The sequence below is a fragment of the Somniosus microcephalus genome, chromosome 6 (genome assembly GCF_052327205.1).
Source record: "Somniosus microcephalus isolate GS21.2 chromosome 6, FLI_Smic_1.0, whole genome shotgun sequence".
NCBI classification, from domain to species: domain Eukaryota; kingdom Metazoa; phylum Chordata; class Chondrichthyes; order Squaliformes; family Somniosidae; genus Somniosus; species Somniosus microcephalus.
In genome coordinates this window covers 266,516,123-266,529,517 of record NC_140992.1, presented here as the reverse complement: position 1 = coordinate 266,529,517, position 13,395 = coordinate 266,516,123, and the positions used below count along the sequence as shown (strand labels likewise).

Here is a 13,395-nt window from a genome sequence, read left to right as displayed (position 1 = left end):
TTTCTCCTCATCTCTGTCCTAAATGGCTTACCCCTTATCTTTGGACTGTGACCCCTGTTTCTGGATTCCCCGGCCACCTAGTTCTGTTAGAAATTTATAATTTTCAATGAGATCCCCTCTCATTCTTCTAAACTCCAGTGAGTATAAGCCCAATTGACCCAATCTCTCCTCATACGTCGTTCCTGCCATCCCAGGTATCAGTCTGGTGAATCTTCGCTGCACTCCCTCCATGGCAAGAACATCCTTCCTCAGATAAGGCGACCAAAACTGCACACAATACTCAAGGTGTGGTCTCACCAAGGCCCTGTACAACTGCAGCAAGACATCCTTGCACCTGTACTCAAATCCTCTTGCTACAAAGGCCAACATACCATTTGCCTTCTTAACCGCCTGCTGCACCTGCATGCTTACCTTCAGCGACTGGTGCACAAGGACACCCAGGTCTCATTGCACTTCCCCTTCTCCCAATCTATTGCCGTTCAGATAATAATCTGCCTTCCTGTTTTTGCCACCAAAGTGGATAACCTCGCATTTATCCACATTATACTGCATCTACCATGCTTCTGCCCAATCACCCAACCTGTCCAAATCATACTGGAGTTTCTCGGCATCCTCCTCACAGCACACACGCCCACCCAGCTTTGTGTCGTCTGCAAACTTGGAGATATTACATCTAGTTCCCTCGTCTAGATCATTTATTTATATATATATATATATATATATATATATATATTGTGAATAGCTGGGGTCCTAGGACTGATCCCTGCGGTACCCCACTAGCCACTGCCTGCCACTCGGAAAAAGAGCCATTTATTCCAACTCTTTGCTTCCTGTCTGCCAACCAGTTCTTTATCCAAGTCAGTACCTTGCCCCCAATCCCATGTGCCTTAACTTTACATGCTAATCTCTTACATGGGACCTTATCAAAAGCCTTCTGAAAGTCCAAATACACCACATCCACTGGTTCTCCCTTATCTATTCTACCAGTTACATCCTCAAAAAATTCCAGTAGATTAGTCAAGCACAATTTACCTTTTGTGAATCCATGTTGACTTTGTCCGATCCTGTCACTGTTTTCCAATTACATCTTTTATAATGGACTTTAGCATTTTCCCCACTACCGATGTCAGGCTTACCGGTATTTAATTCCCTGTTTTCTCTCTACCACCTTTTTTTAATAGTGGGGTAACATTAGCTACCCTCCAATCCATGGGTACTGTTCCAGAGTCTATAGAATTTTGGAAGATGACCAGCAATGCATCTACTATTTCTAGGGCCACTTCCTTAAGTACCCTAGGATGTAGATTATCAGGCCCTGGGGATTTATCGGCCTTCAATCCCATCAATTTCCCTAACACCATTTCCCTACAAACACTGATTTCATTCAGTTCCATCCTCTCATTAGACTCTATGTTCCCCGATATCTCGGGGAGGTTATTTGTGTCCTCCTTTGTGAAGACAGAACCAAAGTATGTATTTAATTCGTCAGCCATTTCTTTGTTCCCCATTATAAAGCTTACTCTCATATATTCTATTTTCCCCCTCTTAATTAATCCCTTTGTCCTCCATTGCTATATCCCAAACTGCCCCCAATCCTCAGGTTTACTGCTTTTTCTGGCCAATTTATGTCTTCTCCTTGGATCTTATGCTATCCCTAATTTCCCTTGTTAGCCACGGTTGAGTCACCTTTATTGTTTTATTTTTATGCCAAACAGGGATGAACAAATTCTGTAGTTCATCCATGTGATCTTTGAATGTTTGCCATTGTCTATCCACCGTCAACCCTTTGAGTAACATTCCCCAATCAATCCTACCCAACTCGCGCCTCGTACCATCGTAGTTTCCTTTATTTAAATTCAGGACCCTAGTCTCTGAGTCAACTACCTGACTCTCCATCTTAATGAAGAATTCTATCATTATGTGGCGGTACCACTGGTTGTCCCTTACATTGAGATACATAATTCCCTTTAACTTACCTTACTGTATGTGTCTGTTACTGCACTCAGGCTTCTCTCCTGTACTCTGACGTCATGACATTAGAGCTCGGAACCTTCCAACAGTAGAGCTCGGAATCTGCTGGCAGTTGAGCTGGGAAACTTCTAGTTAGTCCTCGTGGAGTCCCCGCTGGGACAAGACCTATACCACGGTGCTCCGACAGTCAGCCATCTTACCTGATGTAATTAGTCTGTTCCTGTAAATAAACAACTTGTTAATAGTTCGTTGATGTCAAACTCTCTTATTTAGTGGCGATCTACACGAACCGCTACAATATTATAATTGCTCCAACCCAAGGGGCCTCTCACAACAAGATTGCTAATTAATCCTTTCTCGTTACATAATACCCAGTCTAAGATGGCCTGCTCTCTAGTTGGTTCCTCGACATATTGGTCCAGGAAACCATCCTGTATACACTCCAGGAATTCCTCCTCCACAGTATTGTTACTAATTTGGTTAGCCCAATCTATATGTAGATTAAAGTCACCCATGATAACTGCTGTGCCCTTATTGCACGTGTCTCTAATTTCCTGTTTAATGCCATCCCCAACCTCCGCATTACTGTTTGAAGGTCTGTATACCACTCCCACTAACGTTTTCTGCCCCCTGGTATTTCTCAGTTCTACCCATACAGATTACAAATCATCAGAGCTAATATCCTTCCTTTCAATTGTGTTAATCCCCTCTTTAACCAGCAATGCTACCCCACCTCCTTTTCGCCTATCTTTCCTGAATATTGAATACCCCTGGATGTTAAGTTCCACGCCTTGGTCACCCTGGAGCCATGTTTCCGTAATCCCAATCATATCATATTCGTTTACCTCTATTTGCGCAGCTAATTCATCCACCTTATTACGAATGCTCCTCGCATTGAGACACAAAGCCTTCAGGCTTGTTTTTTTAACACTCTTACACCTTTTAGAATTATTATTTACTGTGGCCATGTTTGATTTAATCCTTTGATTTCTCTGCCTGCCACTTTTGTTTTTCTCCTTCCCGTCTTTTGCTTTTATCCTTGTTTCCCTTTCCTCTGTCTCCCTGCTCAGGTTCCCAGCCCCCTGCCATTTTAGTTTAAACCCTCCCTCAGAGCACTAGCAAACACTCCCCCTAGGACATCGGTCCCGGCCCTGCCCTGCCCAGGTGCAAACCGTCCGGTTTGAACTGGTCCCACCTCCCCCAGAACTGGTTCCAATGTCCCAGGAATTTGAATCCCTCCCCCTTGCACCATTCCTCTAGCCACGTATTCATCTGAACTATCCTTCTATTTCTACTCTGACTAGCACGTGGCACTGGTAGCAATCCTGAGATTACTACCTTTGAGGTCCTACTTTTTTAATTTACCTCCTAACTCCCTATATTCAGCTTTTAGGACCTCATCCCGGTTTTTACCTATATCGTTGGTACCTATATGCACCATGACAATTGGCTGTTCACCCTCCCCTTCCAAAATGTTCTGCAGCCGCTCTGAGACATCCTTGACCCTTGCACCAGGGAGGCAACACACCATCCTGGAGTCTCCTTTGCGGCCGCAGAAACGCCTATCTATTCCCCTTACAATAGAATCCCCTATTACTATAGCTCTCCCACTCTTTTTCCTCCCGTCCTGTGCAGCAGAACCACCCCTGGTGCCAGGAAGTTGGCTGCTGCTGCCTTCCCCTGGTAATTCATCCCCCCCACCAGTATCCAAATTGGTATACCTGTTTGAGAGGGGGATAGTCACAGGGGACCCCTGCACTATCTGCTTGCGCCTACTACTCTGCCTGTTGGTCATCCGTTCCCTTTCTGCCTGTGCAACCTTTACCTGCGGTGTGACCAACTGATTAAACGTGCTATTCACGACGTCCTCAGCATCGCGGATGGTCCAGTATATATCCAATCACAGCTCCAGCACCGCAATGCGGTCTGTCAGTAGCTGCAGCTGGATACACTTCCTGTACACATGGTTGTCAGGGACACAGGAAGTGTCCCTGAGTTCCCACATAGCGCAGGAGGAGCATACCATGGGGCCGGGCTGTCCTGCCATGACTTAGCCTTTAATTAATTCAAATTAAATTAAATCAAATCAATCCCACCAATTACACTACAGTTAAATGATATACTCAAGGGCCCTTGTTTAACAGCAGTCCCCGCTACACAACAGAGAGCTTAGAAACTATAAACCACAAAATTTAAGTTTGGAAAAAACGAGAAAGAGAGAAATACTCACCAACCAATCACTTACCTGCTTTCTGGTGGCATCACACTTTGATTACTTTTTACTTCTCTCTCCCGCTCTCGGAGCTCTGAGATTGGAGATTAGTAAGCCTACCTGCTCTGCCGCCTCGCTCTTAAATCACCGCTGCCGCCTCGCTCCACACAGGTCCGCCGCCGCCGCTGCTGTGAGGCCTACCTGCTCCGCCGCTTCGCTCTTAAATCACTGCTGCCGCCTCGCTCCACACAGGTCCGCCGCCGCTGCGAGGCCTACCTGCTCCGCCGCCTCGCTCTTAAATCACCGCTGCTGCCTTGCTCCACACAAGTCCGCCGCCGCCGCTGACTCGCTCACTCTCTCACTCACTCACTCTCACACTCTCTCTCTCTCTCTCTCTCTCTCTCTATTACTTTCTCTCTCACTCACTCACTCACTCACTCTCTCACTCAGTCTCTCTCTCTCTATTACTTTCTCACTCACTCTCACTCTTTCACTCACTCTCGCTCACTCACTCTTGCATTCTTGCTCACTCACTCTTGCACTCTCGCTCACTCTCTCTTGCACTCTCGCTCACTCTTGCACTCTCGCTCTCTTGCACTCTCACTCACTCGCTCTTGCACTCTCGCTCATTCTTGCTCTCGCTCGCCCTTGCACTCTCACTCGCTCTTGCACTCTCGCTCACTCACTCTTGCACTCTCGCTCACTCTTGCACTCTCGCTCACTCTTGCACTCTTGCACTCTCGCTCGCTCGCTCTTGCACTCTCGCTCGCTCTTGCACTCTCGCTCACTCTTGCACTCTCACTTGCTCTTGCACTCTCACTCACTCGCTCTTGCACTCTCACTCACTCACTCTTGCACTCTCGCTCACTCTTGCACTCTCGCTCACTTGCTCTTGCACTCTCACTCACTCACTCTTGCACTCTCGCTCGCTCGCTCTTGCACTCTCGCTCGCTCTTGCACTCTTGCTCGCTCTTGCACTCTCGCTCACTCGCTCTTGCATGCTCGCTCGCTCTTGCACTCTCGCTCACTCTTGCACTCTCTCGCTCACTCTTGCACTCTCGCTCTTGCACTCTCGCTCTTGCACTCTCACTCTCGCTTGCTCGCTCTTGCACTCTCGCTCACTCTTGCACTCTCGCTCACTCTTGCACTCTCGCTCACTCACTCTTGCCCTCGCTCACTCACTCTTGCACTCTCGCTCACTCTTGCACTCTCACTCACTCTTGCACTCTCACTCTTGCACTCTCGCTCACTCTTGCACTCTCACTCACTCTTGCACTCTCGCTCACTCACTCTTGCACTATCACTCACTCTTGCACTCTCGCTCACTCTCTCTTGCACTCTCGCTCACTCACTCTTGCACTCTCGCTCACTCTTGCACTCTCGCTCACTCTTGCACTCTCGCTCACTCTTGCACTCTTGCACTCTCGCTCGCTCGCTCTTGCACTCTCGCTCGCTCTTGCACTCTCGCTCACTCTTGCACTCTCACTTGCTCTTGCACTCTCACTCACTCACTCTTGCACTCTCGCTCACTCTTGCACTCTCGCTCACTTGCTCTTGCACTCTCGCTCACTCACTCTTGCACTCTCGCTCGCTCGCTCTTGCACTCTCGCTCGCTCTTGCACTCTTGCTCGCTCTTGCACTCTCGCTCACTCGCTCTTGCATGCTCGCTCGCTCTTGCACTCTCGCTCACTCTTGCACTCTCTCGCTCGCTCTTGCACTCTCGCTCACTCACTCTTGCACTCTTGCTCTCTCGCTCACTCTTGCTCTCTCGCTCACTCTTGCACTCTCACTCACTCTTGCACTCTCGCTCACTTGCTTTGCACTCTTGCTCACTCTTGTACTCTCACTCGCTCTTGCACTCTTGCTCACTCTTGCTCACTCTTGCACTCTTGCTCACTCACTCTTGCACTCTCGCTCGCTCACTCTTGCACTCTCGCTCACTCTTGCACGCTCGCTCGCTCACTTGCACTCTCGCTCGCTCACTCTTGCACTCTCGCTCGCTCACTCTTGCACTCTCGCTCACGCACGCTCGCTCACTCTTGCACTCTCGCTCACTCTTGCACTCTCGCTCGCTCACTCTTGCACTCTCGCTCGCTCACTCTTGCACTCTCGCTCACTCTTGCACTCTCGCTCGCTCACTCTTGCACCCTCGCTCACTCTTGCACTCTCGCTCGCTCACTCTTGCACTCTCGCTCACTCTTGCACTCTCGCTCACTCTTGCACTCTCGCTCGCTCACTCTTGCACTCTCGCTCACTCTTGCACTCTCGCTCGCTCACTCTTGCACTCTCGCTCACTCTTGCACTCTCGCTCGCTCACTCTTGCACTCTCGCTCACTCTTGCACTCTCGCTCGCTCACTCTTGCACTCTCGCTCACTCTTGCACTCTCGCTCACTCTTGCACTCTCGCTCACTCTTGCACTCTCGCTCGCTCACTCTTGCACTCTCGCTCGCTCACTCTTGCACTCATCGCTCGCTCACTCTTGCCTCTTGCACGCTCGCATCACTCTTGCACTCATCGCATCGCTCACTCTTGCACGCTCGCTCAGCTCTTGCACTCTCAGCTCGCTCTTGCACTCTCGCTCGCTCTTGCACTCTCGCTCGCTCTGCACTCTCGCTCGCTCTTGCACTCTCACTCACTACACTCGCTCTTGCACTCTCACTCTCGCTCACTCGCTCTTGCACTGTCACTCACTCTTGTACGCTCGCTCGCTCTTGCACTCTTGCTCACTCACTCTTGCACGCTCGCTCGCTCTTGCACTCTCACTCGCTCTTGCACACTCACTCACTCGCTCTTGCACGCTCGCTCGCTCTTGCACGCTCGCTCGCTCTTGCACGCTCACTCGCTCTTGCACTCTCGCTCGCTCTCTCTTGCACTCTCGCTCGCTCTCTCTTGCACTCTCGCTCGCTCTCTCTTGCACTCTTATTCGCTCTTGCACTCTCGCTTGCTCTCTCTTGCACTCTCGCTCACTCGCTCTTGTACTCTTTCACTCCACAGCAGGAGTCACCAGATAGCCATCAGGAACGGAAATGGTGGCAGATTTTATGACTCCTACTAAAGGGAAACTGAACCAATTCTACCATCCCAACTGTGATTAACTACTTCAATATCGAGTCCAAATCAAAAGTAGGAGGCTTCTGGCCTGTATGGTCAATACAGGACCTGGGAGTACCATAATGCACTGCCTGAAAGGGTGGTGGATACAGATTCAATAGTAACTTTCAAAAGGGAATTGGATAAATACGTGAAGGGAAAAAAATTACAGGGCTATGCGGAAAGACTGGGGGAGCGGGACTAATTGGATAGCTCTACCAAAGAGCCGGCACAGGATGTGCTATATCATTCTATGGTTCTATGCTGTGTACTATATGACAATACACTACGCAGTCTTTCTGTTTTCTCAGGACAGAACGCTTGGCCAGAGATATAATGAAGGATATGGGAGGTGATCACATTGTAGTCCTCTGTGTGCTGAAGGGAGGCTACAAGTTCTTTGCTGACCTTTTAGACTACATCAAGGCTCTGAATAGGAACCAGGATGAGTCACTCCCAATGACCATCGACTTCATCAGGTTGAAGAGTTATTATGTAAGTACTTTCTCTCCAGCCATTGGGGTTGGGCCGAATGGCCTGTTTCTAAGCCGTATATTATATGTCAGGAGAATAGAACAATGTATCTCGGCAAACTGAACTGGAGTGGATCCTGCAAGCAAGCTCAACCAATAAGTCAAGATTCCAGGATCAGGATCTTACTACAGTTATACAGGGCCTTGGTGAGACCACACCTGGAGTACTGTGTGCAGTTTTGGTCTCCTTACCTAAGAAAGGATATACTTGCCATAGAGGGAGTGCAGTGAAGGTTCACCAGACTGATTCCTGGGATGGCAAGACTGTCGTATGAGGAGAGATTGGGTCAACTAGGCCTGTATTCACTAGAGTTTAGAAGAATGAGAGGGGATCTCATTGAAACGTATAAAATTCTGACAGGGCTAGACAGACTGGATGCAGGGAGGATGTTTCCCCTGGCTGGGGGGTCTAGAACAAGGGGTCACAGTCTCAGGATACAGGGTAGGACATTTAGGACTGAGATGAGGAGAAATTTCTTCACTCAGAGGGTGGTGAACCTGTGGAATTCTCTACCACAGAAGGCTGTGGAGGCCAAGTCACTGAATATATTTAAGAAGGAGATAGATAGATTTCTAGACACAAAAGGCATCAAGGGGTATGGGGAGAGAGCAGGAATATGGTACAGGAAATAGAGGATCAGCCATGATCATATTGAATGGCGGAGCAGGCTGGAAGGACCGAGTAGCCTACTCCTGCTCCTATTTTTCTATGTTTCTATCTAGATTGTGGGCCCTGATATATACTGGGGCGGGATTTCCAAGCCTGGAGGTGGGGTAGGGTGGGGGAGGAGTTCTGGTCGGGACTGGGTTTCTCCGAACACTGTGTGCTTTTTTTTAACAACAGGATTTCCGCCCGGAAGCCAGCCTGATTGACAGGCTTGACTCCCTGTCGGGCGGGGAACGCTGCAACAGTGGCCGCAGCCCAGGAGCAGGTAAGTTTCCTGCTGCTTAGAGATCGCTTGGTGGGGTGGGGGTTGGGAGGGGGGATGGTGCGGGCTGAGGTGTGGTTTAGTGGGCCAAGGACGTTCGCTGGAGGTCGGAGACAGGATAGGAGGTGATAGCAGGGGGAGGGTCGGGGATCGAGGGGCTGTCGATGAAATCGTGGGTGGGGGTCCGATCGCGGGGAGGGAAGCAGGTTAGCATGGGGGGCCGGGAGCACTCCAGAGGATTAATAATTGCCCAACTTTCAGTTCACTGGATTTAATATAGGCTCACACTAAGCTCTCTTCACGATAGTGATTATTAAACAGACCAGGGGAATTCACAGGCTACAGTCGCAAATATCTTTATGAAATATAGAAATATGAAACACAACAATTTAGTAAATACTAAAATTACAATGTGAACAATATACAGGAAAGCCCACAATGGGTTATTTACCTTAGGTAGGAATGACTTTTAAATGAGAACTGAGTTAATTCCTGGTGATATCCTAGTGAATGCTTTAGCAATTTCTAGAGGTGACCTTCCATCTGTTACAAAGTTATAGGACAGGATTTTCATTGGGCCGTGGAGGCGGGATTGGAGGCGTGTGGGGGGTTAAAATCCTGAAATCAGGGGTCCCGACCCCATCCCGCCCCCCAACCCGCCCCCATGCCAGTTTCAAATGAGGCGGGTACCCGCCCCGCACTGGGACCCGCCTTCCTGAGGCGGGAAGGGGATTAGTGCCAATTAACTGCCTGTTAACAGGTAGTTAACAGGCAGTTTTTAGCCTAATCCCTATTTTTAAGGTTGAAGTGTGGGATTCCCGACGGTTCCAAACCACGCCAAGTTAGAGGAGGCGGGCCGTCGGGTTGAACGACTTGGAGGGGTCGAGATGTCGGTGTTCAGGTGAGTGATGGGCGCATGAGTGCAAAGGTAAGTGTGTTTGGTGTGTCTAAAGTGATTAAATAAGTTTTACATACCTTTTCTCACCTTTTCAGCTTTCCTTCCTTTAGGTCTCGGGAATCCCTCATCTCACCGGCACAGAAAGCAGAATGGCCGCGAACTGTCAAAAGTGACAGCCTTCAGCTTTCTGTGTAGGAGAGATTTCTAACTGAGTCTGTGGAGAAGGACTCATGTTAGAAGTAAGACTGTCAGTGTTTGACAGCTTCAAAAGCTCTTGACAGATGAAATTTCAGTCTGTGACGTCACCTGTTGCCGGGTGGCCCTTAATTGGCCTGCTGAGCCCGCTGGGCGGGCTCAACAATGTCAATCAAGTTAAAATCACGTGGTTTGGCCGCATCTCGATGGAGGCGGGACTACAACCCCGAAAGTTGTAGTCCCGCCTCCCACCCGACTCCTGAATGAAAATCCTGCCCATAATGTTTTGTGTATATATATTTTGGTCTCCTTATCTAAGGAAGGATATACTTGCCTTAGAGGCGGTGCAATGAAGCTTCCCTAGATTGATCCCTGGGATGCGAGGGTTGTCCTATGAGGAGAGATTGAGTAGATTGGGCCGATACTCTCTGGAGTTTAGAAGAATGAGAGGTGATCTCATTGAAACATATAAGATTCTGAGGGGGGTTGACAGGGTAGACGTCGAGAGGTTGTTTCCCCTGGCTGGAGAGTCTAGAACTAGGGGGGGGGTGGGGGGGGGGGGTGCGGATAGACTCAGGATAAGGTGTCAGCCTTTTAAGACTGAGATGAGGAATTTCTTCACTCAGAGGGTTGTGAATCTTTGGAATTCTCTGCCCCAGAGGGCTGTGGATGCTGAGTCAATGAGTATATTCAAGGCTGAGATCGATAGATTTTTGGACTCTAGGGGAATCAAGGAATATGGAGGTAGGGCAGGAAAGTGGAGTTGAGGTCGAAGATCAGCCATGATCTTATTGAATGGCGGAGCAGGCTCGAGCGGCCGTATGGCCGACTCCTGCTCCTATTTCTTATGTTCTTATGTTGGCATTGCTGCAAAAATGGCTACCTCTCCTTCTCTGTGTTTTATACAGAGCGATCAGACTGTGGAGGAGGTGAAAGTTATCGGAGGAGATGACCTATGTATGTTGGCTGGAAAGGTTGGTATAATACTGGCATTGGTGCTAGAATGGTTTAACCAAATGCTTCAGTGTATTGAGTGTGTGTGTGCATACAGCCTTGCAGCCACTTCAGGCTGGGAGGACTGGAGTAGCCATAATACAACACAGAAATAAAACCAGTTTTGTATAAAAACAGAAAATGCTGGAAATACTCAGCAGGTCAGGCAGCATCTATGGAGAGAGAAACAGAGTTAACGTTTCAGGTCGATGACCCTTCGTCAGAACTGGAAAAAGCTGGAGATGGAACAGGTTTTTAAGCAAGTGTAGGGGCAGGGAAGGAGGGGAGGAAAGAACAAAAGGGAAGGTCTGTGATAGGATGGAAGGCAGGAGAGCTTAAGAGACATTAAGAGAGATTAAGAGATGGTGCAAGGCAAAACAAGATGGTAATGGGTCAAGTTAAGAATCAAAATATGGCTTTAGATAAAGTGTAAATGTCACTGGCAGAATGAAAGACAGCTGCCATGTGGGAGAGAGAAAAAAAATTAATGGGAAAAAAAGGATAGGGGCAGAGGTTATGGTCTGAAATTGTTAAACTCTATGTTGAGTCCAAAAGGCTGTAAAGTGCCTAATCGAAAGGTGAGGTGCTGTTCCTCGAGCTTACGTTTTGTATGTCTATTTGATTCTACTGGGTATCATTCATCTTATACAGGGAGTTCCGCAATGACTTACATGTAAATGCACTCTCTGAAGCATCTTGTCCTACACTAAGTCCTGCTCGCCCATTATCCCCACCCTCACTGTTTCGCACAGTCTCCCTGTCCCCCAACACCTTAAATTAAAACCCTTGTCCTGGTCTGCAGATCCCTCCGTGGCCTTATCCCCTCCTGCATGCTCTATTCCTCTGACTCTGGTCTTGTGCACATTGCACCCCCAGCCCCTCCGTCGCCCCCAATGGTGTCCGAGCCTTCAGCTGTGTTGCCCCTTCTCTCCCGAACTCCCTTCCTCTCTCTCCACTTTTTAAAATCTCAAAATCTATCTTTTCATCATCTCCTTCAGTCACCCCCTAATTTTGCTTCTCCTGGCTCAGTGTCTGTTACTCCCCTCCGTTTACCGAAGGCCCTGAGGTGTTTGCTTTTGCTTTGTCATTGTCTCAGCCACTTTAATCTTGTCACCTCGCCTCTTAAAATAATGTGATGAATTAATGTGACCATTGAGTCCAGTAGTGTGTTGCCCAGCCTCACAACCCTCTGTGTAAAACAAATCGTGCATTAAATTTTGTATCTATGTCCCCCTCATTCTAGACTCCACAATCACTGGAAATGGCCTGTTTCTATATACTCTGTCCCATCTCTTCATAATTTTAAACACATCTATCAAATGTCTTCTGTTCTAAGGGAAACAGCCCAATGTTTAAAGTCTTTCTTTGTCTTTGTATTTCCATTTCCTCATACCAGGCAGCATCCAAGTGAATCTTCCCCTACCCTGTGCTATTGCCTCAATGTCCTTCCTGTAGTCTGGAGTCCAAAACTGCACACAGTACTCCAACTCTGGCCTTACTCAGGTTTTATATGGATTGACCATTACATCTCGACTTTTATATTCTAAGCCTCTTGCCACAAAACCCAGTATTTCATTAGTTATTTTATGACCTTATCCTCTTCATGTCTGGTGAACCTGACCCCTCAAATCCCTCTTCTACATCATCCAGCCTTCCCGCATTCAAAGTATAGCTATTAATTAATTTATTTTTTAACCGTAGCAACGTTGATTTAAAATAAAGCCAAGAAAGATTGCAACAGGGAATGAGAGCGCGGGAGATTGGAGTTGAGTGGTGAGAGAGAGCGAGATTGCCTATCCAGGGGTGAGAGAGAGAGAGAGAGAGATGTTGGCACCGCCCAGATGTGGGAGCAGTATTCAGGTCTTGTAGGGACTTGGGCTATGTACCGTGTTGGAGTTGTTGAGGGAAACCCACCTTCTGGGAGGCAGCCTTGGCAATGGAGGAGATGGGGGGGAAGTTCTGTTTGAGGTCAGAGGAGATAGTGAGGCCAAGAATCTTGATCGATGAAGAAGGGTAAGGGTGGAGCCAACGAAGGTAAGGCCAAAGCTATCGCATTTCTAACAGAACTGCTGTACTTATCAGCTCACTTATCACTATCTTCTAATAATGCTCAAGCTGATTACTGATTATTTAGTACAAAGTTGATGAAAATAAAATTGTTTTAATCTTCTTTTCCCCATCTGCTACCACATGATGTAGAACGTCCTAATCGTTGAAGTAAGTCATTTATATTCTGATTTTCCGAATGTGTGCGGTATGATTTAAAACTCTTAAAACCAGGAAACCTACAACGTATTATTAGACATATTGTACACAAGACTTGCATGAATTATCAATTTTTAAATTCTAATCCTTGTTTTCAAATCACTCCATGGCCTTGCCCCTCCCTATCTCTGTAAACTGTTTGAGACCACACCTTGAGTATTGTGTGCAGTTTTGGTCGCCTTGTCTGAGGAAGGATGTTCTTGCCATGGAGGGAGTGCAGCGAAGATTCACCAGACGGATACCTGGGATGGCAGGAATGACGTATGAGGAGAGATTGGGTCGATTGGGCTTATACTCGCTGGAGTTTA

General features: G+C 48.0%; 1 protein-coding gene across 2 annotated transcripts in view; it reads left to right on the top strand.

Moving 5' to 3' along the window:
* Nucleotides 1-13,395, top strand: part of hprt1l (hypoxanthine phosphoribosyltransferase 1, like) — a 90,651-nt gene that overhangs the window by 36,500 nt on the left and 40,756 nt on the right. For both annotated transcript variants that reach the window (XM_085991844.1, XM_085991842.1), the window contains exons 3-5: nt 7,586-7,769; nt 10,738-10,803; nt 13,022-13,039. In XM_085991844.1, the coding sequence (XP_085847970.1) occupies nt 7,586-7,769; nt 10,738-10,803; nt 13,022-13,039 (268 nt within the window). The remainder of the gene's footprint in view (nt 1-7,585; nt 7,770-10,737; nt 10,804-13,021; nt 13,040-13,395) is intronic.